Raw genomic sequence first — 27,736 nt, forward strand, 5'->3', positions numbered from 1 at the left:
GACTTTAAGCAAATTTTTCTTAATTTTATTTTAGAATTTTTTAACACTGAGACAACAACATGTAAAACTTGTCAATCGGAACTGCAAATTACTAAAATAACACAGTCATGTCTCTTTTTTGATCTTGAAATCTTCTTCCAGATGAATAAAATTAAATACCCATATGGAATAACTTTAAATGATATTCCTGAAAAAATTAACGTTCAAAACAATATGTATGTTTTAGCTGGTATTATACGTTATATTCCTGACATTTTACATCATTTTGTCGTAGTACCACCGGAATATGGACAGAACATGATGACATGTGTAGGAAATTACATTGTGTTAAAAATCCATTTTCAGTACAAATACGTCCATCTATTATAATTTTTATAAGAATATAGTGCGCGCGTGTGTGTATAGACACAAATATTTTTATTAATGTATTAAACTATTAATTTACTAGTTATGTATTAATGTATTAATAAACCTTTATACAATTTTTATTATTATTAAATTGTTTCAGTTTAATTTTGTTTCTTTAATTTTTTTAGTTTTATATTTTACTACAATATAAAATTGCTTCTTTCTTCATATAAAATCTTTTGTTTTTTAATATCAATTTAACATTTATGACATTTTTATTTATTACTATTATTTACTACTATTATATTATTACAATTTCTGTACAGCGTGCAATTTTATAAAGATAATTTAGGAAATTAGGAGTACCTTTTATAAAATATTTTTTGTTTAAAAATTTCATGTAAATTTTATGTATTTTACCAGTTACGTATTGTATCAAAGTTTGAACGATATTGTCTCCTTCAAATAAATACAATATTACATAAACTTTATTTTTTAATTTCAAATTATTTTTCCTTATCTCATTTAAATAAATTTAACCTTATGTAATAAGTATATTAAAATATTATTTATGATGTTAAACAGACATGTAGTAATTTTTTGTTTATTTATTTTACAAAATAGACAATAAACAATTATTTATAAACAATCGCGTATTATTCATTTGATTCCAATCCGGTAAATCGTGGACAAATGGTGAACAATCGATTTCTGTACGTAATTTTAATATAATCGTGTTTATAAGTGCTCGTGACGAAATTTGCTCTAACTTTTTATTTATAATTTATTTATAATTTCTTTTAGCAAGGTGGATAAAAAATGATTATTTATGGACAATTGCGGACAAATTCTGGACAATCGAATCCCGTATGTAATTTTAAAAAATACACACTTAGGGGTGCTGATAAAAATTTTCATTTGTTTTTAATTTTTTTGCAAGGGTGGACAAAAAATAATTTTTTATGGACAATTGCGAACAAATTCTGGACAATCGAATCCCGTATGTAATTTAAAAAAAAACACACTTAGGGGTGCTGATATTAAAATTTATAGTTTTTTTTTAAATTTTTTTTTGCAAGGGTGGACAAAAATTATTTTTTATGGACAAATGTGGACAAATTCTGGACAATCAAATGCCATATAGTTTATGTCAAAATTCGCATTTAGGGGTGCCAACTTCACAGACCTCCAGAATTTCTGGAGAAGAGAGTGCGTGCTTTGCTCTAACACGCAGTTTAACACAGAGGCTTGAGCAGAAGCAGTCGGTCTACTATTCGTGGGGCCAGAAAAGATCCAACCAAGAGCAGTCAATTGAGCGGTCGGAGTTCCAAGAGGACCCTGACGGACGTCGCGCATCAGAAGCGAGCCGTAAAGGTCAGCACCGATCAACAAATGAATTTGATGGTGACTTGAAGGATCAGGATCAGCAAAGGATAGACCCTGTAAATGAGGCCACGCATCGAAGGGCTGAATCTGCGAGGCAGCGTATGAGGTAATGCGTTGAAAAATGTAAGCCGTCAGAGGGAAGCTCGGATCGGCTTGAGCACACAGGGTTAACTGGAGTTTTACGCGCGATTTAGCAGTACCCGTGTATTTTTCTCCGAAGCATCTAATTTGTAAATCGGCATCGTTGCCGTTTAGTGCGCAACGCCTGAGAGAGCGATTCTGATATAAAACTAAAGGTGGACCCTTGATCCAACAACGCGCGAATCTTTAAACAGCGACCCTCCCCCGTGTGGAGGTCGACCTATGCCGTCGCCAAGAGAACGTTTGGAGGCTCTTCGTGCGAGAGGGGTACCGTCTGGACGGTCGCGACCGTATTAAGCGTTTGATTCGAGATCGCATTGGATACGGCGTTTGACACAGATTCGGAGGTAGTTGCCTCGGAAGTGTCCGAGTTATCGGAGACGTTTTGATTAGCCGAATGCAGCAATGTATGATGCAAGCGACGACATTGTCTGCACCGATATTTGCTCGGGCATTTCGACGGGAAATGCCCCGACCTTAAACAATTGAAGCAAAGTTTATGCTGGCGCGCGAGAGCACAGCGCTGCGAAGCGGATTTCTTTTCGTAGGCTTCGCATTTCGAAACGTGATGCTCACCGGAGCAACAAATACATTTAAAAGTTATCACGTTATTTACTGCCAAACGCGGTTTATCATTTTTTGAAGAACCGGAGTTCTTGCTTGAATCTGTAAAGTCAGACAATCCGCGTATACGGAGAGTTAAAAACTCATTAAGCTCCTGATAAGAAGGAGGCTCATTTCGCTTGGTTCGCCTTAGATTCTATTCGGTACGCATTTTCGCGCTAAACTTTTGCGTTATTATGTAAACAAGAATGTCGTCCCATTGGTCTACCGGACGATCGAGATTTTTTAACGCGGCTAACGATGCAGACACTGTGTCGCGCAATTTTCGCAAATCGCTTAAACTCTCGCTTTTCATAATCGGAAGGCTAATAAACGCGTGTAAATGAGAATAGATTAACGCCTGCTTATCGTCGTATTTATTTGTTAACAATTGCCAGGCGGATTCGTAATTCGCATCGGAAATTTTTAAATTGTTGATTAGCAACGAAGCGTCTCCCGTTACGCTCGTTTTTAAATAATGAGATTTCTGAGAATTGGAAAGAGCGTCGTTATTTACTACAAGAGATTCAAAAATGTTACGGAAGTTTTCCCAGTCAGTTAATTTCCCGGAAAACTTTGGCAACGCGATGCGTGGCAATTGAAAACAATGATTACTTGTTTCGCGAATGGAGGAATCGGAAATGCGATCGGTAAACGGAATTGGATTAGGAGATAATCGACTTATCATATCTTGAAGCAGATCGGCCGTGTCGATGTAGACATCCTCAGCTTTCAGGAATTCTTCTAGGGTGAAGTACGGCAAGGTCGCCTACTGCTCCGGCGTTGTCTTCTGAAGCAGTTTGACATGAATGCCGCGGCAGGCGGCCCAGTGCTCCTCCAATTTGGAAAGTCGACTTCGCGTCTTGACGAGTGTAATGTTTGATTTGGCCAGCTTCTTAAAGTTGACGAGATCTTGTCTAATCTCATCAATACAGGCTCCCTGCTCGATGAGCAGGTCACTCACGGCGGTCGACATGATTATCGACGCCTGATGGATGAGTCTTTAATCTATTATTCGCCACTGAAGCGAAATATTCGAGCGCGCGCGCAGGCGTGAAGCGCCAGCTGGTTGATGCGCGAGAGAGAGTGAGAGAGTCCGAGCGCGAGTTAGTGCGCCGTCGCTATAAGCCGTTATCGGCTGTCTTTCTCACACGGAGCGACGTACAAGGCGTATTGATGCGATTGCGAGGCGCGTGTTAGCGGCGTCGAAATTGCAAATCGCGCACCTTCACGAATGTTTAGAGACGTCGAAAGTCACCGAAGTGAGCGAGAGAGTCACAGAGAGATGCACGACGCGGGCGCGTGGCAGCGGCGCTCGCGGTCACTTGCACTGAGTTCTGCGAGAGTTCAGCCAGTCAGTGATAAGAATGCACTGGAATTTCGAGATTCACAGATGCGGTGCGCGTGATAGCGGCGCACGTTCACTGTGAGTCACTGTTAATCATTAAGAGTTACTGAGAGTTACTGCGAGTAGCGTAATGCAAAGCGCGTGTTTGCGGCGCTCGCGGGTTACTCGCGAATGTTCACCGCACTCACTTCAGAAAGTCAGCCATTGGCGCGTGATAGCGGCGCTGGAGGTGATAGTCACTGAGCGCGAGTTGCGGAGCACACGTGCGATCACTGATCTCGAACGGCGATTAGCTGCCGTGCAAAATTGCAAAGCGCGTGTTAGCGGCGTTTGCACTGCAAATGACGCTCCAACGTCAAAATTCTGCTTTCTCAGCAGCAGAATTTGACGTACACCGGGTGCGTGACCGTCACGTGGCCGGAGCAACGGCAGGAGCGTGGTCGAGCGAGTCGTAGCGAGAGAGAGAGCGAGAGAGAGAGAGTGAGCATTCGGAGCGCGTGCGACGGCGAGCTGTCGTGTAGCGCGGTCTCACTCCTGCACACGGAGAGTCTTGCGACGTACAAACGAGAACGCGGAATTAGCGTAATTCTTGCGCCGCGGAGTCACTGCGATGCCTTAAATGTTCTGCCCCGATATAGGCATACGAGGCTGAGATCGTCGATCGTCCGAATAACTTGCGAAACGAAGGAGCCCCGTCAAAGCGCGATCTTACTTTCACTCGATCGGTTCTTACCATCCGGTTCGAAGGACCAATCTTTTATGTATAAGTTTTAACGAGGGATCGTTGAAGGATGCCGGTTTCCCTAGATCGAATGAACGTACGCGCTTTTGAATCGTCTAAGAATCGCTTTATTTCACTTTGAACAAAATGCGTCGCGTAACAGAAAATGATGTCGCGCTACGCTCGCTCTCTCGAAGACTGTCTCTAGGGCAGCGCGAATTTCGGAGCGCGTGTAGGGCGGCTGCCGATCGGCGTCGTGATTGGACTATATCAATCAGGCGATGTACACACGCCAATAAGCGGCGAGTGTACACGCAGGTTGCACGTGATTCTTCCTTTTCGGAGTAAACATACACGGTGAGGAAATTCAAACATCCTCGAGGATTCGATCGTCCTCGAGGATTCGCTCCGAAGTATGAACGTATTAAATGAATCTTCAACATCTATTATGTACACAATTTTAATTCATCAAACTTCCATTAGGTACATACATAATATTAATTCTCCGAATTTCTCCATGATAAAAAAATCATAAAATCCATGAAGTTTGTGTTTTGAGTCGCATGTAGTGTTGCCTCTTTTCCGCGTGTCTGATTGGTAGTCGAGTTGCGCAAAGAGTTTCGCGATATATGTGTGATAAAAAAATTAAAATAATATTAATAGCGCGCGCGATGCGCGCGTTTATGTTGCTGGTATTTTTTTTAAAAAAAGCATGTTAAGTCGATTCTCGAATGTATCATAGTTCACTCGAATGTATCGGTTTATCTCGAAAATCTCGAAGTATTGTTGCCTCTTTTCCGCGATTCCGATTGATTCTGTCACAACGTTTACTTCATGAACGGCTGTCATTGCATATTTTGATAGTTGTATCCCTAATAGCACAATACATATTGGTCATACATTGGCCAAATATTAGCAATATATTGGGAATTTCTTGGTCCAATATTTCGCAATGCAAAGGTAATATTGGTTATTAATAAAATGCCATATACTGTCAATGTTTTTGTTCTCATGATGACTCCAATATTGATAATGAAATAAATGTACATGCATTGCCAATATTGCTGTGTTCATGATGACGCCAATATTGGTAATAAACTAAATAAAAATATGTTTCCAATATTACAGTGCAATATTTGTAATCGTTAGTTCTTTAATTTACCGCTATGTGACGCGCAACAAAATATCTATCTCGTATTGAAGTTTAGTCAGTTCAAATGAGAATTATATAAAGTGTTAAGCGGGGAGCACACACTTTTGCATAAGCGCATAAGCATATGCATAAGAAATTCGATTGGTTGAATTTCTTATGTATACGTTTATAGACCAATCAAGATTCTTATGCTTATGCGTCTATGCAAAAGTGTGTGCTCCCCGCATTAGCCAAAGTTGCTATATTATTCATTAATCTGCATGGTCTATTCTTTAGGAGTAAATTTTGAAACACGGTCTTTATAGTTATTAAACTGGTTGCTGGTTGCACTAGTTCTGAATTATCTTTTTTTATTAATTCAAAATTAGAATATAATATTGGTTTAATAGAAATTAATATACATATATAGCTAACAAAAAATTGCATATTTATTGTTTGCTAATATTGTTTAAAAATGAAATTAATTTATTGGTCTAATATAAAAATACAATATTAGCTAAAAAAGAAAGAGCGTACACTTTACAATATTAGACCAATATAGAAAATTAATTCATACCTGTTCACGAACGCGCTGCGAGAGAAAGGATCGCGCTGCACGAAAGGATGAGTCACCTTTTGTATTGAACTGACTTTAATATTATAAAACAAGTAAAAACGAACACTTTAACAAACGTTTACAATCTTAATTAATTTACAGAGAAAATCGAACTCAGAATCAAAGTGCGGAAGAAGCGGCGGTCGTCAACGAATTTTTGCGGTTTTACAAATCTGCGGTTGCGTTATGCGGTTCACGGCGGAAAAGCGATAAGGCCCGGATTTCGGGTGCGAGCTCTCTTTTATGGGTTTCCGAAGAAAACCCACTTTTTCGGGAAGCGCCAATTATTGCGAGCAATTTTAAGTGTGCTCGAGGTGACTCGAGGGCACAGCTCATTATTGGCCGCTGTCAAAATTAACGGAAGACGGCTGGCAGAAAGCATGCTCGCGCGGGTGATCGGGATAATTATTGGTGAAAAGAGGCGCCCGTGGTAAGCCGCGCATGCTCACTGAAACTAATTATTCGGCGGAACGGTTGTGATACCGTTAATTGTTGATATTTTGAGGAATGTTTTTTTTAGACAGATTGATTTATGTCGCTGTGTTTCTCCGCGAAAAACATACAAAAAACGATTTGCTGTAAATATCGATTATTCTAGAATCTTCTAAAATATTATTCGAACAGAATATTTTATTTTATTCCACGGCTAATATTTTCTGATGCGTTTTGAACAATACCCAATATTAAAAATTGGTTATTTGTTGCTTGCCAATATTGTCTCAATGCGATTTTGATACTAGGGATATATCGAGGGGTTAGTGTAGTGATAGTAATGTATATTAAAGGATTTGGTGAATATAATAGTTAAAATATGATAAAAGTGTTTATTAATTATGTGATTGAGTGGTTTCGACTACAGTTCTGAGTTAGAAAGAAAATAAGGAAATTCGGTGAATTAAAATTATGTACATATAGAAATTTAGTTAATTTAGATTATTACGTACATAATAGAAATTCAAGAATTAAAATTATGTACATAATAGAAATGCAACAAATTAAAATTATTTACATAATAGAAATTTGGTGAATTAAAATTATAAACATAATAAAAATAAAGAATTAATTTTATAAAATAATAAAAAATATTAGTAATAAAATAAATGTTTAAATGTTATCACGGCCACACAACAACGGCAGTCTACACAAGTAATTTTATTGTTCAAAAATGTACGTACTCAACTCAGATCTGATATTTTAATAGCGCTTTATATATATTGTAATTAATTTGAGATACGTTTTGTCAGACTTCGGTGTTTTAAACATATTTTTTTTTACTATTACAGCATGCTTGCGACTTATTTATTTATATGGTTGGGACAATGGATTATTAATCACAACGAATTTTGATGTATTCCGACGTTTTAATATCTTAATATGTGTGTGCGACGGGTTTAAATATCTTATTACGTGCGATTTTTTATACTAGCGACATACAATGCGATTAATTAAAATAATTTTCTTGTATTATTATATTACTTTTAATGTAAAGACTCAATTTTAAGCTTTTATTTTAAACTAAATATCTGTATACTGAAGATGGTCTAAAATAAACCGAAACGTCTAATTTTGTTTAATAAATAAGAATATATTCGATATCAATACACGAAAATCCTGCTGCTTTGCGTCCTTTTCTCACACTTTTGATTTAATTCGTTACAGCCTTTTACTAGTTATTTAATAAAAAATACACAATCTCCTCTCAACCGTACTGGCAAATAATTTATTGAATAAAAATTACTATGTTTCGACCATAGTTTTTGATCCTTTTCAAATGAATTGCAAACAATAATTATATTCCTGAGATGTCAAAACGAAGAACATAGTGTCGAGTTGACAACACGTCTAGTACATTGCAAAGTTCAAACTGACTTGAGTCAGTTAAGGAGTGTTGGCAATGTGATGCTGAGGGGCACTTCCGGTCAGACTGCCCATTTCTGTCGGAAAACGCGGGTTAGTCGAACTTCGTGGGGTAGATTCGATTGGAAAAGTTGTAGCCCCAGTATTTAACCAATGTTTTAGAATAAGTAAAATAAAGAAAAATTTATTTATTTATAAAAGAAATATCGACGAGGAAATTTATTTCTTTAAGATTGATACAGGTTCTAATGTTTTGGTTGTAAATGAGAAATTGATTAGAGGGCCGAAACGACGTTTTGAAATGAAGAAATGTTTTCTGAAATATCCTACCGGTGAAATAATTGCGATTAAATATAAATTCGTTGTCGAAATGGATTTAAGAAAGTATCGTTTGGAACTTCCGATGTTGGTCGCGAATATTTCTGACAATTGCATTTTAGGAACAGATTTTCTTGAAAAAGTAGAGTTAGAAAAGATTTTTGAATTGGAATTCGGGAGTTTTCAAAAGGGAGATAATAATGAATATTCTGTTTCTCGGATTATTAGTAAAAAGGTGCCTTGTTTCTTGCAATTATTCGTGGAAGAAAATTCGAAAAAATAAGATTTTACTCGGAAGGATATTTTTATTGATTTCTTAATTGAATTTCAGGATGTGTTTTCAGAAGATTTAATAGCAGAAAATTGCGGAGTTGTGGAACATTCTATTGATGTGAAAGATTCTAAACTTTCAACAATAAAACAGGCTCCTTGTAAGATTCCGTTTCATCTTAGAGAAAAAGTAAATCAAATTATCCAGGAAATGAAGTCTCAAGGAGTGATAGAGGAATCTCATAGTCCATGGGTTTTGGTAATTTTGGTAAAAAAGGATTGTTCCCTTAGATTTTGTATAGATTATAGGAAGCTGAATGCAGTAACAGTAAAAGATTCAAATCCTTTACCTCGAATTGAAGACATTTTAGATCAATTGTCAGGGAATTCATGGTTTTCTACTCTGGACTTAAAAAGTGAATAATGGCAGGTGAAAGTTAATTCTGAAGATAAGGAAAAAACGGCATTTTTCATAAGAAATGGACTGTGGCAATTTAAAGTCATACCATTTGGCCTTTTTAACGACTCGGCTACTTTTAAGCGTTTGATGGAAAAAGTACTTCAAGATATTTTATCAAAGATTTGTTTGGTTTATCTCGATGATGTTATTGTTTTCAGTAAGACATTTGAAGAAATGATGGCTAATCTTAGAAAGGTTTTTCTTCGTTTGCGTACAGCAAATTTAAAAATTAATCCTCAGAAATGTTCTCTTTTTGGAAGGGAAGTAAAATATCTGGGACATGTTTCTGAACAGGGCATCACAACAGATCCTGAAAAAAATTTCTGTAAAAAATTGGCCTGTTCTCCAGAATAGGAAGCAGCTTCGAAGTTTTCTGGGATTTTGTTTTTATTATAGGAAATTTATCAAAGAATGTTTTCCTTAATAGCGAAGCCCTCACTGAACATTAAGTCAAATTTGAATGGTCTTCATCTTGTCAAAAGGTATTTTTAGAATTGAAACAAAAATTAATCTCCTCACCAATTTTGTCCTTTCCTAAAGAACAAGGACAATTTATACTAGATACAGATGCTCCAAATCACGGAATTGGTGCAGTTTTATCGCAGATTCAGGATGGCAAAGTTATTGCCTATTTCAGTCGGGTTCTAAGTAAAGCCAAAAGAAATTATTGTATAACGCGACAAGAATTGTTAGCTATCGTTGCATCGTTAGTCTTTCCATCATTATTTGTATGGGAGGAAATTTCAAATTTGAACAGATCACATTTCTTTTAGATGGATGATGACATTTAAGAATTTGGAGGAACAACTAGCTCGTTGGTTAGAAAGATCACATTAGTTCTTAAAGATGGAGTTTTGTTTAGGAAATAGGAATCTCCTAATTTTAAATCTAGAGTTCTGCAAATAATTGTTCCTAGAAATTTCATCAATCAAATATTGGAAGAAGCCCATGATTCTGCATCTGGTGGCCATTTTGGAGTGAACAAAACGTTGGAGAAAATCCGAAAACGTTTTTATTGGGCTACTTGTAAACATGATGTAGAAGATTGGTGTCGTTCTTGTAAGATTTGTGTAGTAAGAAAAGGTCTGTCGGAAAAAGGAAAATCTCTTCTGCAGATTTTTAATTCAAGTTCTCCATTTGAGAGGGTTTAAATGGATATACTTGATCCTCTTCCAGTTACTACGTCCGGAAATCGATACTTATTAGTAGTGATAGATGGTTTCCCTAAATGGGTTGAGACTTTTTCATTAAAAAATATGAGAGCAAATACAATGGCAGATGTGTTTGTAAAGCAAGTTATTTCTCATCATTCCTCTGGAAATTCACACAGACTAAGGGAAGAATTTTGAATCAAGAGTTTTTCAGGAAATGACACGTCTTTTAAGAATTAGGAAAACTAGGACAACTCCTTTACATCTACAATCAGATGGTCAAGTGAAACGTCATCATCAGACGGTTCTCAGTTATTTGGCTAATATCAGAAGATCAAAAGGATTGGGATGATTGAATTCCTAAGCTTTTGTTAGCATATCGTTCTTCAAAACACGAAGCTACGGGAGCCTCTCCTGCTGAATTATATTTTGCACGAGACTTAAAATTGCCGCTAGATTTAATGCGTGGTACCTACTTCTTTATTAGAGAAGAAAAATAATTTTTCTGAAAGTTATGTTCAAAAATTAAAAAGGAAGTTGAATGATATTTATGATTATTCTAGACAGCGTAATTTGCAGTCTCTTCATTCTAAAATCCGTTATAATCAAAAAGCTTGAAAAATTAATTTCAATGTTGGTCAGGATGTTTGGTTGTATAATCCTCGTAGAGAAAGAGGAAGATCTCCTAAATTGCAAAGCAATTGGGAAGGACCCTATAAGATAGTCAGGAAACTTAATGATGTTTTTAGTATTAAAAAATTGAGTAGACACAAATGTAAAATAATTCATTCGGATAGATTGGCCCTTTTTCATAAACGAGAAAATTGAGCTTAGAAGTTTTTCGGAGCCCATTATTCATTTTAAATAGTTATTTTGTTTAGATTTCTGTTGTAAAATTCGTTTCAGAGAAATCCTGTTTATCTTTAACAACAGAAGTGGGACAAGTGTAAGAGGAAGACGAAATAGAGCAGAAAAGACGAAGACTGCCTCACCCCGTGATTATTTTGATCCGTGGTTTTTCAAGGGGGCTTAGGACGAATGTCGACGCAGGGGCTTAAGAAGTCCTCTTGAAGGGCGTAAAGTCCACGGAAACTTACCCCTCTCTTGCCTGAAGATTATTTTGGAAGTAAAATTTCCTAAATCGGGAAGTCGTTTGGACCCAAGAAAGGTGTGCAGTTCATTAACCTGAAACAGCAGTTCGGGGAGAACAAGAAGACACATCAGGGGCCTGTAAATCGACAGAATTTCTGAAAGGAATTATTTTGGATCTTCTGGGTTAATTGTCGGGACGACAATTTTGAGGAGAAGGGCAAGTGTTATGTCCGTGATACGTCATGTCCCTGAATTCGTTTGCATCGAGTCTTCCATGAGATTGAACAACATTGCGAGATTTGTGGATTGTCGCTAAGAAGATTTATTATAATCATTTATGATATATTATAATCATTGCGTCTTTGTCTTTATGCGGAGTGTTTTGTTCTGGTCCAGCTGTCGTGCGGAAAGAACGTTTCCTCCGACACCTGAGACTAATATTGCATTGTATAGACTCACGAATATAATTATACGGGTACCGTTCTTATTGTATTGATTCATTACATTAAATACAATTATTATTTTACGCGAGTTCATTCTTTCGGAACATGTGACTGAGTGAGTGCGCGCAACACCACTACGGAGATTGGTGATATCGGCCCGCGGACGTAACGATAATATTGAATATCATGACATCGAATATTATATATATGACATATATAATATTAATAATAAAGAAAAAAGGAAATAGAAAAAAGAAGAGAGAGAAGGGAAGGAGAAGGAACTTTAAAATTAGAGATAAGAAAGACTAAAAGGAGATTAAGAAAGAGAGAGAAAGAAGAGGAGGTGAAGAAAAAGAGAAGAAATAAATTTAATGCATATTAATATTAGATAATAATATTGTGTAATATACATATTATATTAGGTTGTTCGGAAAGTTCGTTTCAATATAAATTTGAATGCAATATTTTACACAAAGAGGAACTTTATTTAAGCAAATATGTATCGTTTTTTTCAACCATCTTGGCCCATCTTTCCGGAAGTAACATGATGCCTTTCTTCCAAAATGAATTCTTACTAGCGAAGAATTGATCGAAATGATCTTTGAGGATTTCGAATGACTCGAATTTTTTGTCCTGAAAAAAATTTTTCAAAGAAAGAAATAGGTAGTAATCAGATGGGGCAAGATCGGGAGAATATGGAGGATGAGGAAAAACGTCCATTTTACGTTACTTATAATTTCCTACGGATAGACATCGCGACGTGAGGTCTGGTGTTATCATGGTGGAAGACAACTCCACTCAGTTCAGGGCGCTTTCGTGCCATGGCAGTCTTCAATTCGTCCAGCTGAAAGCTATACTATCTATGTGAATTTAGCTAATAAGCAGAAAATCGTCTTTAATACCCTCGCATTTACTGATTACGTAGAAATGCGTTGAAACGAACTATCCGAACAACTTAATATATACATTAAGAATTTAACAAGGCTCTGTAATATAAATATAAATAAATTGAGTGTCAAACAGGCAATAAGAGCCACATCGCGGATGACAGTGCGTTATCCCAACGAAACTAAGTTTTTTCGTTAGGATTAAAAACATGAGCACAAGGCACTAAATTTTACTTGGACACGGCCAAAATTTAAAATTGGAATAATTTCTACAAGAGATTTAATTCCATACATCCCCTGTTCCCCCTTAAGGAAATAAATGCGAGAGAAAAATATAGATCCGAAAGTCGCTGAATCGGGAATCGAACCCGAGACCTTTCGCTTGCCGGGCGACTGCTCTTCCATCTATCTCGAATCTATATTTTTCTCTCGCATTTATTTCCTTAAGGAGGGAACAGGGGATGTATGGAATTAAATCTCTTGTAGAGATTATTCCAATTTTAAATCTTGGCCGTGTCCAAGTAAAATTTAGTGCCTTGTGCACAGGTTTTTAATCCTAACGAAAAAACTTAGTTTCGTTGGGATAACGCACTGTCATCCGCGATTTGGCTCTTATTGTCTGTTTGACACTCTCAATTTATTTATACTAATATATACATATATTGAGTATTTTATATCAAGCCCTCTTTATTGAAAAAATCGATCTTTCTATTTCCAGTTTTTACAGCTTAATTTTATACTTAACATTCTTATATTAAAATCTTTTATCTTTTATGGTTTGAAATCGGCACTTTATTTTATCTTGATATGTCAGTTATGTGCTTAATTCCATACAAAAGATTTGGGCTTTGCATGCATAAATTGCATATAACTCAACGAGTTTTTGGTCGAAATTTGAATTTCGACGTTTAAAATTTAAAATGGTAGATTAATTTTACGATTTTAGTTTTATTATATACTGTTAAGCACACATTTGATATCGAGATAGAATAAGTTGTCATTTTTAAACTATAAAATCATTATATAACTTTTAATAATTGTGTTTGGCGCGTACATTCTGTACATAGTTTGTAAATAATAGTTACATGCCTACTTTATTGTAATCAATTCTAAGAATCGTTTATTGTTGCTAATAGGTTCAAAATCGTGTTCGATATAATCGGTGGGAGGCGATTTGGCAAGTCGATCAATATTGCGATTCACCGTACTGGTGCTGTCATCGATTGCTCGCCGAAGATATCGAAATTGGCACGCAGGGTAAAATTACTGCCTCTCCGTTTATCCTTTCTAGCGAGAAAGGCACTAGCCCATGGCGCCGTGAGAAGAGCGGACGATCGAGCGATACGTTCCGCTTTAGAGAGGACCTGGACGGTCCCTCTCTTCTATCTCTACTTATTTTCACTGGTCTTTTATCTGCCTTTGCCTTGCTTGCCTGCTTACCGCTAATTACTCTCTGCTGCATGGAAAATTTGGAATGCACAAAGGAAGACCGGAGACAATTCGAGATCCGAAGTCGATCTCCAATCGATGAAAGAAGACCATGTGCCGCTAACGGTGAGTCGCTTTGCCTTGCTTAATAATCTGTTGCCCCCCCCCCTTTTTTATCTTGCTTTCGATTATCGAACTTGTTGTTGAATAATATTTGCCAAATCGCCTATTTGACGAGACCAAAACCCTCGTCGAACAAATTGTAAGTAAGAGTATGGATACTAAGGATAAAATTTAACTTTTAAAGATAAAAAATGAAATGTCGCTTTTTTGAAATTAAAAATAACCCACACAACTTGATATGGAATGTTCCACATATGTTAAATGTTTAAATACTATTAAAATTAATAATCTTTCAAATATTTTATTTTAAAGCTAAAAAAATACAAAGAATAGATAATGGAAAGAGATATAAAAAAGATCTAAAGAATTAATAAATAATGGGGTGATTTTGTGTTATTGACAAAGGAGGGTGTTAAAAAAATGTTGATTTCTGAAGTACAAAGTGAATAGACGTTGAAAAATCATTGTTTGGATCCTCAGTGTTCGTTTATCGGCTCGGTCTGGAGGCGCTCTCCGGACTTGGAACTTTTCCACGTTGAGGGAAGGGTATCTCAAGAAATAACCACGTTTTTTGTCAATCACTGCACTTTATTTGATCGATTACTCAACAAAACGTCTCGCCTTGCGCGAGAGCGCTACGAGGATCGCGGAGATACGAATTTTGTTGGACACCGTTTTCGTACGTTCGAACTCACTCGCAAGTCGCTAGTATAACTCGAGACGGTCCTCAAACGATATAGAGAGGACCAGCGCGAAAAACTAAGCGAAGCCGCGCCGCTCCGCTCCCCCGCCCCGCCGCTCGCCCTCAGCTCCTCTATCCACCGAGTACGGGGGCGGGCCGGGGAAAAGACAGAGCCTGAAAACAAGGACCGATAACCCGGTCGGCGCAATTCAAAAAATCCTATCCGTTAAATTAACGGACACTCAGGTAAGAAGAAATGACCATTATTTGTCCGAGGGATGGTGAGAACACTGCTAGAATGGCTTAAATGTAGTAAAAAATAATATTTACATATAAACAATTAATAATTGGAAAACCATGATTCTAGTCAGAGTTGTGAGTACATTTTGCATGTAAAGATCACGGACTACTTTAGCATTATCCAGGATGCACCACGTGAAGGTATAGTGCACCTAGCATCTCTTGGCAAAGATCAGGAGCCCACAGTTCGTCACTTCTGCGGTATTTAGAGACTCAAAACCCTCTTTGCCATGTGTGTTGTGTGTGTGTGTGTGTGTGTGTGTGTGTGTGATGTTACAAATATTCGTATTCGCATTCGCGAATATTCTCTGATTTCAAAGTATTCGCATTCGTATTCGCAGAAAATATGCGAATGTTTTACGAATATTAATATTTTAGTATCAAATATGCGAATGTTTTACGAATATTAATATTTTAGTATTAAATATGCGAATGTTTTACGAATATTAATATTTTAGTATTAAATACTTTAGTAAAAGTTGGTCTCTTTAGAGAAAAAAATATATAAAATGTAAAAAAAACTAGATAATTCAATTATTGAGCTTTTGAATAAGATACTATTTCGGAGATTTACTGATATTAAATACTTCGCATAATCAATATGTACAGATTCTTTTGCGATTAGAAATACAAAATCATGTACGCGCGCACGTACATACACATGCACGCACACACATACACACACAATCCACATGGCACAGAGGATCAAAATCCCAAAAAAGAGGATTTTGATTATACAAATAGTTACTATTTGTAGAATAAGATTTAATCACTACAACTAAAACTATAGCCTAAATAGATGTAACCTCGTCGACTCGTCCGGCTGCCAATGTGGAGCTCCCCAGCAAGACATCAATTATATATTTTTGTGGCATTGTCTTCTTCTTTCTCTTCACCGCTCCAGTTTCATTGAATCTCTCAAAACCTCTATTAAAAAACCACCTCCTTACGATATATTCGACCTTCTAAAAAATCTATTTCCCCAAACCGTATCACATATAATCATCTTTTTACGTAAATACGACATAGACATTTAATGACTGATTTAAACATTGCCAACTTCAGTGATAAATTACAAACTTTCGCAAAAATCTAATGTATCAAGAGACACGGTAGTGTGTCGCGACAAGTCACAAAATCGTAGCGAGGTATACTTCCGTGTATCTTTACGCGAGTCGGACTTTTGACAGCATCTTGTATTATTAGATCTCATAGAAGAATTGAACTGATCGTATTTTCGATAGACTTAATGGATAGCTTGGATTTAAATTGTATAAGAAAACTGTCTTTACTTTTGCTCTACGTATTATATATACGGAAATATTACGATGTAAAGTTTGATTTTATAATAAAATTGAAAATTTTGGTCAACGTCGTCGACCTTCTCAATGCGCATGTGTGCGAAAATGTACTGTTCGAGCAGTCAACGCTAGATTGTGTTAATGTCGCTCCATGATCCATAATGTTAGGTTGTGTGTCAGCTTTGATGACATGTAACATGTATGTAGGTTATATTATTCCCTACAATGTCATTCAGCTCGATTAAACGACCAAGAGAAAATATCAATTTGGCTGATAAATTCAGAAAAGAATACTTTTATTGCGATATGAAAGTATTCTTATATTATTAGTATCGAGTTCTTTTACGAACGCGTAAATAATCAAGCAATAATGACAAAACGGCAATTCGCGTGAAAATACTCTGTTATATATAACTGATAATACCTAAAAATATATATAATACTTCATTTAACACTTATAATATATTCTCGAACAAATTTACAAACGAACAAACTTGTGTTACTGCAGGATATAAATGTATGATAGATGATAGAGAGGGAGAGGGGGGGGAGAGAGAGAGAGAGAGAGAGGGGTCTAATGTGTATATTGATATATACTAATGTGTATATTAATATATAATTACATTTATTATAATATAATTTCTGTTATAATATTGTTACGTCCTCGGGACGTCTCTTGCGCTGTCTCACAAAAGGTGTCACACATACTCTCACTCGCGCCCGGAATGAACAAACTCTTGTAATATGGAGAGGAGTTTTAATGAAACGACTCAATACAATAAAGTGAAGAAATACAATATATAATAGGCCAGAATGCTCATCGGTTTTGAAAGCGTCCGCACGGTGCGACAGCTAGACTAAATCTAATCATGGCGCCGGAAAAACATCCGAACGCCGGTTGTCTATAATCAACCCTCCTAGCAATGATACTCAGGAGATGAAAAGGGATGAAGGTGCTCAGGGGATGTAAACCAGGGACGTAACAATATAATTACTTATTTATTATAATATAATTACATTTATTTATATAGCTACTATATAACATGTGTAACTAACGTAAATGTTACATATTAAGTACATATTAGTTGTAATTTCCCACTCGTAAAAGTAATATTTTGTAATATAACATATGTTACATTGTAGTTATATTATAATAATTATATTCCAGATAACACAATAATAACTTATCCAAAGATTATTTTCAATATCCTACAATATATATCGATGAGGTACAGTGATATCTGGGATGTAATTACAATACAACTACAATGTAACATATGTTATAATACAAAAGTTACATGTATAAGTGAGAAATTACAATTAATATGTACTTTACATGTAACATTCACGTTAATTATATTAATAAATATATACATTAAAAAACATAATTTCATTTTTTTTAATATTTATTTTTGTATTTGGTTTAAAAAAACAATCCACAAAATAAATAGTAAAAATTATCGATATGCACATTAGACCCCTCTCTCTCTCTCTCTCTCTCTCTCTCTCTTCCTCTCCCTCTCTCCCTTCCTCTCTCTCTCTCTCTTTCTTCCTCCCTTTCCTTCATCCCCCCTCCTTCTCTATCATACATACATTTATATCCTGCAGTTACACAAGTTTGTTCGTTTGTGCATTTGTTCGAGAATATATTATAAAAGTGTAAATAATGTATAATTATATTATCAGATATTTACAGAGTATTGTTACGCGAATTGCCGTATTGTCATTATTACTTGATTATTTACACGATCGTAAAAAAACTTGATACTAATAAAGAGATACTAATATGAGTAAATAATGGTATTTACTATAAGCAAAGATGTTTAAAACTTGGAACAAAGCTGTCGAGAAAAAAAAAATATATATATATATATATATATTGTTCTGATTCCGAGTCGAAGCCAGGGACTCAAGGCTCGACCAACGATCGACTTTGTTTGGCACCTCGAGCGGATATCGACAGGTCAACCGGCCAGCGAATCACGATTAGCCGCGCGCGTGTCACGCGCCGAGTTCATGCAAAGTTCGTAATTCCGAATCGGTTGTCTTCCCCGAGGTTAAGAAGGGAGTTCAGTTAGCCCAAAAACACAGTCGAGAGCACCCAACGATAAAGCGGTATGCTTGTAACGGATCCGCGATATCCTGTCTTTCTTTGTTCTTGAAGAACGACAATCGAACCTCAATCACGTATTCAATAGTCTATCAAAAGGGTCCGAAGCGTCGGAACCAGATACAGTGTACAAATCTGATATGATACAATAAAATTACTGTTATTAAAATTAAATAAAAGGAAAAACATTGGTCCTTCGAGCCGGATTTTTCGTTGACCCGATCATACGGATAATCAAACTACGCGAGATTCGCGTTGTGAGACGGAACGGGTGAACATTGTCAGTGAGACGTCGGACTGTGACTCCTCGTTTTACAATCGAATGAGTGCAGAAGAAGAACAAAGACAGTGTCGCGTTCGCTATCCAACGGGTTTTCTCTCTGGGCTCACTCACTCTGCTTGAGCGACAAGTGGAGTTATTTTCCCGTCGTGGAGTTAACTTTAACGAACATTCCCGCGGGAATCTAAATGTTGAGCTTCGCGCCTTATTCGCGAGTTCATTTACAAGGTTCAAACGCGGGGGTCTGGTGGTGGAAACAATTCGTGAACTCAAAGTCGAAATTACATCGTGTTTCGCGGAACGAAGTGAAGTATTCCGCGAAGGTGTTGCCGTCGGCGTCGATAACACGCCCGGAACATCATACACTGTGCTAATCGAGACTGGACGCGACGATTAAAAGGGAATCGTCGCGAGTTCGACGCCGTCGGCGTGGCAATTAAACGTCACGGCGTTAATTCTTCAGGCACCGGAGAAATCCGCTTGTCGATAAGAAAACATCCGCGGAAAGGTTGCCGTCGGCGCAGCGGTAACGCTCCCCGGCATATCCCGTGTATTCTTAAGCGACATAACAGTGTCACGATTCGACCGAAAGTCGTCGCGCATTCGTTGCCGTCGGCACCGTGCTCACGAGCCCGGTACCTTCGATCAAGTCACTATTAATAGCTCATTAACGAAGAAATAATGGCAGAATTAAGAAATTTGCTCATCTCGCAAGTTGAAACAATCGACTCGATAAAGCGAGTTCTCGTTAACTTCAAGAAATTAGCGAAAGCTAATGTTACATTAGCAAAGACGCAGGGGCGTCTTGCAACGCTGGAAACGCTTTGGACTTCCTGTCGAGGGCTACACGTCAAGCTGCTGCAAGCCACAACTTCGGAGAAGCAGAAGACTGTCTCGTATTTCCTGAATGGAGACTTCCTGAGCGCCGAGGAGATCTACCACGACACGGCCGACCTCCTTCGCGATAGGATAAGTCGATTCTCAATTAATCAATCTCCGTTGTTAGAACACAGTACTGATTCTTCAATTCGCGAGGGCATTCATAATCACAATTTTCAGTTGCCACGGATCTCACTTCCGAAGTTTTCGGGCAAGTTCTCCGAATGGGAGAGCTTTAAAAATATTTTCGAGTCTCTTGTCGCGAGTAATGATTCTCTCTCGAACACGCAGAAATTTCATTACCTCAAAACGAGCGTCATCAGTGACGCTGCCTCGATTATTAGTAATTTAAAGATTTCCGACGCTAATTATAAGTCCGCCTGGCAGTTGTTGATTGACGAGTATGACGATCAACTTACGTTGATCCATACTCACATTCATGCCTTCATGTGCCTACCGACAATGAAGGCGGAAAACGTCGCGGAAATGCGAAAGTTGAGAGATACCGTGTCCGCATCTCTAGCGGCTCTCACTAATCTAAAACGGCCGGTACGCGAGTGGGATGACATTCTCGTCTACGTCATCTCTCAAAAATTTAGTTCGAAAACAAGGAGCGAATGGAATTTAAAAATTTCGTCAAGTCGCGAGCTTCCTTCGTACAAGGATATTCATGAATTCCTCACGCTTCGAATACGAGGTCTGTCGGACTTCTCCGACAATCCTAAAGTAATCGTCAATTCTAAGAGTGACAAAACGCAGTCCTCCGTTCATAATCTTTCCGCGATTAAGTGCATTTGCTGTTCCGGCAGTCATTCGGTAATGAAGTGCGAGGAATTTCGTCGGAAAAACGCGACACAGCGGCATGCAATCGCGCGACAGAATCGGGTCTGCTTCAATTGTTTGCGAGCGGGACATTTCACGCCGAAATGCTCGAGCAAAATTCGATGCGCTCATTGTCAACGCTCTCATAACACATTGTTACACAATGAGAGTGATCAAAATAAGGACACAGCGGAAAATTCCCGTTTATCGAATTCGAGCGTTAATGCGTCTACTACCACGAGTAAGACTGTCGTAGTCGGCGACGCCGCCGTCGCCAACGTGCAAACTCTCAAACGTCAGAATACCACGATGCCCACCGTTCTTCTCGCGACCGCGTAGGTTGACATACACACTTCTGAAGGAAGATGTTTTAAGGTCCGCGCTTTATTAGATCAAGGGTCTAATTTTAGCTTTATTTCCGAAGCATTAAGTCAAACGCTTCGCACTAAACGACAGAGAACCGATCTTCAAATAAAAGGTTTCGGGGAGAAATATGCCGGTTCTGCGCGATCGAGAGTTTCGCTAAATTTAACGCCGTGCGAAAAATTGAATCCTGTTTTTCCGGTCACTGCGTATGTATTCCCGCGAATAACTTCGTACGCCGCGTCGCGAATTCGGCCTATAGAATCATGGCCTCATTTACAGGGCCTTTCACTAGCAGATCCGGATCCATCTAGTCGACATCAGATTCACATGCTGATCGGCGCGGACGTGTAAGGTTCGCTCTTATTGCGCGACCTGAGACAGGGCCCCTATGGAGCGCCCACTGCCCAATCGACCGCGTTCGGTTGGATAATCTCTGGACCGACCGGAAGTAAAGAAACTACTTCACAAGAAGTAGCTGTTTTGAATTGCGTATCCGCGCTGGATGTGGACTCTCTCCTCCAGAAATTCTGGGAGGACGAAGAGATTCCCACGCCAACTCCCCTCACGGAGGAGGAGGAAAAATGCGAATCTCATTTCGCTCAAACGCACAGTCGTGATCCTGACGGTCGTTATGTCGTGAGATTACCCTTCAAAAATGCTTTGCCGATCGATATCGGGGAATCTCTTTCCATAGCGCGTACATTGTACGGTCGTCTGGAAAATAAATTGAATTCAAAATCCGACCTCTGTTCGCTATACAGAGACTTTCTTACAGAGTACGAGGCCCTTGGACATATGACTCGCGTTGGCGAGTCCGAACCCACTGAGAATATACCGATTTATATTCCCCATCATCCAGTAATGAAAGAGGATAGTTGCACCACAAAGCTTCGAGTCGTATTTAACGCGTCGTGTAAAACCCGGAATGGCACGTCACTTAACGACCATTTGCTCATCGGGCCAAAGTTGCAGCAGGATCTCCCTGCCGTCTTATTGCGTTGGCGTGCATGGCGCTTGGTTTAGGCAGACGTCGCCAAGATGTTTCGACAAATACGCGTGCATCCGCGGGACGTCGATTACCAAAGAATCCTGTGGCGTCCGACGGATGACGCTCCGCTTACTCACTTTCGCCTTCTTACAGTGACGTATGGTTTAGCATCGGCACCTTATCTTTCGATGCGCGTGCTTCGACAGCTCGCGCTTGATGAAGGTGCAAAGTTTTCTGCCGCGGTACCGATCGTCAATGATTCCATTTACGTGGACGACGCATTGTTCGGAGCAAACGATATTGATTCGTTAATAAATACGCGAACTCAGCTCGCTGAGCTAATGAGGCGCGGAGCGCCTTTTTCACTTCGTAAATGGGCTTCAAACTGTAGCGAGCTTCTTGACGATTTATCCAGCGATCAATCGGACGTTACCGATTACCTCATCCTAAAGGACGAAACGTTGAAAATACTCGGATTATCATGGCTCCCTACGGAAGACTCCTTCCGCCTTACTGTAAAATTTAATTTTCCTACCGCGTTAACTAAGCGTTCAATCCTGTCGTGCATCGCGAGCTTGTATGACCCCCTCGGATGGGCTGCGCCGGTTGTAATAAACGCAAAAATCATTCTGCAAGAGCTATGGCTTTTACATTGCGACTGGGATGCTCCGCTTCCGAACGAATTGAGTCAACGGTGGAATGCTTTCGCTTCCGAGTTCCCGCAATTAGAATCCGTTAGAATTCCTCGGTGGACGGGTCAGAGCCCTGATAATCTCGCGTTAGAAATACATGGATTCGCCGACGCTTCAAATCGCGCGTACGCTGCGGTCGTATACTTGCGCGTTTTCCATTCTCTTTCGGAATACCGTGTTAGCTTGATCGTTGCGAAGTCGAAGGTGGCTCCCGTCAAGACTGTTAGCATTCCGCGGCTCGAGCTTAACGCCGTTGTTTTATTGAGTCGACTCGTTAAGTGGGTAATTAAGTCATTAAATATTATTCATTGTCCGATCCATTGTTGGACGGACTCCACGATCGCGTTGGCATGGTTACGCCAACATCCATCGAAATGGACTACGTACGTAGCAAACAGAGTATCCGAGGTGCAGTGTAATCTACCCTCGGCCAAATGGAATCACGTACCGTCCAAAGACAATCCGGCCGACTGTGCATCCAGAGGGTTGTACGCATCCAAGTTAGTCTCACATCCGTTATGGTGGGCGGGCCCGCCTTGGCTTCAACGGCCTTCAACAGCATGGCCGCCACATAACATTGCTTCTCCGATCTCCACGGAGTTAACTAAGCAAATACACTCGGAAAGTCGAAAGTCCACTGTCCTTCACGTGGAAGGTACACCGGAATGGGATCTCCCTTATAGATACTCCTCCTGGACTAAGCTCATTCGAGTGACAGCCTACGCCTACAGATTTATATCCCGCTTCGCTAAACAAAGGAATTTTGAAGCTAATGTTGCGTTGTCTCTTAACGCGGACGAACTTAAACGCGCGGAAATGTTTTGGCTCTCATATACGCAGAGGAAGTCGTTCGACTCCGAACTCAAAGCATTAAAGAGAGAAGAAAACCTTCCGCGAAAGAGCCCACTGAAGCCTCTTAATCCTTTTATAGGAAAAGATTCCTTACTACGTCTCGGCGGGCGGTTACGGAATTCCGCACTATCCTTCGAGGAACAACACCCTATCTTAATTCCTCGGGGTCGAGTAGCCGAGTTATTAATTGATCAAACGCACCGAAGCTCACTTCATGGAGGAACTCAACTTGTGCTTAGAACACTCCGCCAAAAATATTGGATATTAAGTTGTCGTAATGCCGTAAAACATTGCATTAGACAATGTGTCGTGTGTGCTCGTTACGCGAACAAACTATCAAATCAACTTATAGGAGACCTTCCCTCCCCTCGCGAAAGTCCATCATCTCCGTTCACGCATACGGGAGTAGATTACGCCGGGCCGTTCCTTGTTACTTCATTAGTCGGTAGAGGACAAAAGACACGTAAAAGTTACATCGTCTTGTTTATCTGTCTTGTGACGAAGGCTATCCACATAGAGCTCGTTGAGGATTATTCCTCTGCGAGATTTATAGCGGCCTTTCGAAGATTCGTTAGTCGACGAGGATTGCCACAAAAACTCTACAGCGACAACGGCACGAACTTTCACGGGGCGGACCGGGAATTAAAAACGGCTTTTGACAAATTGACAAACGACATTTCGCTACGAGCCACTCTTGCAAACGACCGAGTGGAATGGCATTTCATTCCAGCCGCAGCACCGCACTTCGGCGGTCTGTGGGAAGCGGGAATAAAGAGTCTAAAAACGCACTTGAAAAAGGTAGTGGGTCCGCGTACCTTGTCTCAGGTCGAATTTGCAACACTACTTTGCAGAGTCGAGGCATGTCTCAATTCGCGTCCCATTGCTGCGTTAAACGACGACCCGAGCGATTTGTTAGCACTCACGCCGGGTCATTTTCTCATAGGTCGACCAATAACCGGCAGTACCGGAAGAATCAGTACTCGCGGTAAACGAGAATCGACTCTCTCGATGGCAGCTCGTCAACGCAATGCACGAGCGAGTCTGGCGTGCTTGGTCTCTTGACTATTTGCATTCGTTGCAGCAACGAAGCAAATGGAAGGATAAGACTGCGAGTTTTTGCGTCGGTGAGCTTGTGCTCGTAAAGAACCCACTGCTCCCTCCGAGTAAGTGGGAACTCGCTCGAGTTACATAGATCCACCCCGGATCCGACGGGCTCGTTCGGGTAGTAACGATACGCACCGCGTGCTCCTCGTTCAAGCGACCAATCACGCTGCTTTGCCGTCTCCCGATTAATTGTGATAATTAATTCCGTATTATACGAAAATTTGTAATTGGATTAAATCTAGATTTAGGGAAGAGTTTGTATTTGTTTGCAACAGCGGTTCGCTGGTCTTTCGGTTGAAGATAACTGTGTTATCCGAACGGACGACCTTCGTATAGATATCCGTCCCTATTTGCACTCGAAATTTCGAGAAAGTAAATACTTCGCACGTTCTAAGCAAGCTGTGCTCATTGTTCGCGAATTTTATTTGTTGTCACATAGTCACGTCGTCGCGAAGATTATAAGGTTTCGCCCTTTCAAAGGTCATTCAGCGAGTTTAACATCGATTGCTCATTTTGACACATTATAACGACTCAAACCTGTGGAATGATTTCGCATCGGTTCGCATGCGAGGCGGGCGGTATGTTTAAAACTTGGAACAAAGCTGTCGAGAAAAAAAAAATATATATATATATATTGTTCTGGTTCCGAATCGAAGCCAGGGACTCAAGGCTCGACCAACGATCGACTTTGTTTGGCACCTCGAGCGGACATCGACAGGTCAACCGGCCAGCGAATCACGATTAGCCGCGCGCGTGTCACGCGCCGAGTTCATGCAAAGCTCGTGATTCCGAATCGGTTGTCTTCCCCGAAGTTAAGAAGGGAGTTTAGTTAGCCCAAAGACACAGTCGAGAGCACCCAACGATAAAGCGGTATGCTTGTAACGGATCCGCGATATCCTGTCTTTCTTTGTTCTTGAAGAACGACAATCGAACCTCAATCACGTATTCAATAGTCTATCAAAAGGGTCCGAAGCGTCGGAACCAGATACAGTGTACAAATCTGATATGATACAATAAAATTACTATTATTAAAATTAAATAAAAGGAAAAACAAAAGAGGACCGTTGTATTTTCATAAAATATGACGGGGGTGGTGGCGGGTTCTTTGTTTCTTTATTTTAAAATGTGTAAATAATAAATATATACTACAAAAAAGAATAATATTCATAAAAAACTTTTTAAAAAAAGGTAAAAAAAGGCGACAAGTTTACGCGCTCATGTGAAAAAATGTTATACAAAAAAAGTGTTTTTAAATTATTATAAAAAACTGCTCTAAAAAATGTCATTTTAATTTTATACAATATATTTTTTTGTACAAAATAATTAAATATTTCTAAAAAAAATTATGATATCAAAAAATTGTCAACATGACAGTAAAGTCAATAAAGACCATAAAGTGGTATGTGTGTGCGTTTAATTTACATATTAAAAATGTATCTATTACATTAATATAGATATATATTAAATATTACATTTTTGTGAAAGAAAACATATCGTTAGATTTAGCAAATTAGATATCTTCATCTCTTAAATACAGTCAAATAAATTGTATACTCTACGACTTAATTTTAATGTGTGATATATGATATTTACATACATATGTATATGCATTTAGGTAAGCTAAAGTAAATTCGAGAGAACATTTGAAGAATTTCCTGAAAATCGGTGAAGATAGCACGGTAACTGTATGCATAGCTACAAATAAAAGTACAAATCGTCAAGTTGCAGTTAAGAAAATGTATTTGAGAATACAACAAAAACGTGAATTAATAATAAGAATATTAAGTCGGCTTCTTAAATTTTAAAAACACAATATACACCTCCTTTATCTCGGCCAATAGAGCCACACGCGATGTTATTGCGACAATTAAGAAAGAAAATTTAGAAACTAAGGAATTTGTATCCTATGATTATATCCAAATTTTCTTTCTTAATTGTCGCAATAACATCGCGTGTGGCTTTATTGGCCGAGATGAAGGAGGTGTATATTGTGTTTTTAAAATTTAAGGAGCTGACTTAATATTCTTATTATATTATAATTTGTAACAGCTCTTTAGAAAATTTAATCTACAAATAAAAAGGCAATAAGAGCTAATAGTTCTATACTAGAATTATATTTGTGAAAAGATTTATAACATAAATTATTAAATATTATACAGAAATAAATTCGTACGTTCCGGTTGTCTTTTTCAACCTTCTTCAGCGCATCAATTAAAAATTAAAAGATTCGTGGAAATTAACAATAAATTATTAATCGCTGTCATTACAATAAAAATATACGGAGTCAAATTATATGCTAACACCCGAGATTACCGCATTTATAAAGCAAGAGCATTTTTAGTATACATATATTTTATTCTTCACAACGTCATTATATGTAATCGTCGCGAAACAGATCTCTCGCTAATTGTTTTATTAGGAGGTCGGTTGCGAATCTCAATAACAGCCATTGTTAATGTGTCTATAAAGTCATAAGTATACGAAAAATTAACATTGAAGATAAGTAAATTAATAAAAATGGACTTATAGTTAAATTGAGTGAGATGTTATATTGTGACGTGGAGGCTTACAGGTGTTGATAGCTCAAGATAACAATAACGTATGATTTTTAACTCTCAGAGAGACGACCGCACAACTGAGAAATTAGTTAGTTGTTTATGTTTTTTAACTTTCAAATCTTTGATAGTCTATGTATAATGTCGTCATATATTACTAGCAAGCCATCAATATCTGTTTTTAAATTGAGACTGTTATTTTGCCTTTTTATAAATATCATCTCTGAAATTAATCTTTTATTATATTGAGATTTTTTATCAAGTATTTTTACATTGTCCCAACAAAAATCATGATTATGTTTTAATCTATGGTCAGTGATCACCGATTTTTTTACATTTCTGTGTATATTAGATCGATGTTCAGATATTCTAGTAGATAATTTCCTACTAGTCTGACCAACATACGATGCATTGCACTCTTTACAGTCTATCTTATATATCACATTGGTGTTTGAAACCTTAGCAATGGGATCTTTGTGTA

General features: G+C 38.4%; 3 protein-coding genes across 3 annotated transcripts; all 3 read left to right on the plus strand.

The window, feature by feature from the left end:
* The first annotated feature begins 19,678 nt into the window (after window positions 1-19,678).
* On the plus strand, window positions 19,679-21,037 carry LOC114943746 (uncharacterized). The gene has a single exon (XM_029319428.2). It carries the CDS (start codon window positions 19,679-19,681, stop codon window positions 21,035-21,037), a length of 1,359 nt encoding a protein of 452 aa, XP_029175261.2.
* A 154-nt stretch (window positions 21,038-21,191) lies between these two features.
* Window positions 21,192-22,087, plus strand: LOC146724991 (uncharacterized). The gene is made up of 2 exons (XM_085485699.1): window positions 21,192-21,197; window positions 21,446-22,087. The coding sequence occupies exons 1-2, from the start codon at window positions 21,192-21,194 to the stop codon at window positions 22,085-22,087; spliced, it is 648 nt and encodes a 215-aa protein (XP_085341825.1).
* A 15-nt stretch (window positions 22,088-22,102) lies between these two features.
* On the plus strand, window positions 22,103-24,658 carry LOC146724992 (uncharacterized). The gene has a single exon (XM_085485700.1). The coding sequence runs from the start codon at window positions 22,103-22,105 to the stop codon at window positions 24,656-24,658; it is 2,556 nt and encodes an 851-aa protein (XP_085341826.1).
* Window positions 24,659-27,736: the final 3,078 nt, after the last annotated feature.

This window comes from Nylanderia fulva, unplaced genomic scaffold (assembly GCF_048542155.1).
Source record: "Nylanderia fulva isolate GAGA-0341 unplaced genomic scaffold, ASM4854215v1 Scaffold109, whole genome shotgun sequence".
Classification (NCBI taxonomy): domain Eukaryota; kingdom Metazoa; phylum Arthropoda; class Insecta; order Hymenoptera; family Formicidae; genus Nylanderia; species Nylanderia fulva.

Bases quoted from the DNA above. Each gene is read 5' to 3' on its own strand.
- LOC114943746 (XM_029319428.2), top strand. From the start codon at position 19,679: ATGGCAGAATTAAGAAATTTGCTCATCTCGCAAGTTGAAACAATCGAC.
- LOC146724992 (XM_085485700.1), top strand. From the start codon at position 22,103: ATGTTTCGACAAATACGCGTGCATCCGCGGGACGTCGATTACCAAAGA.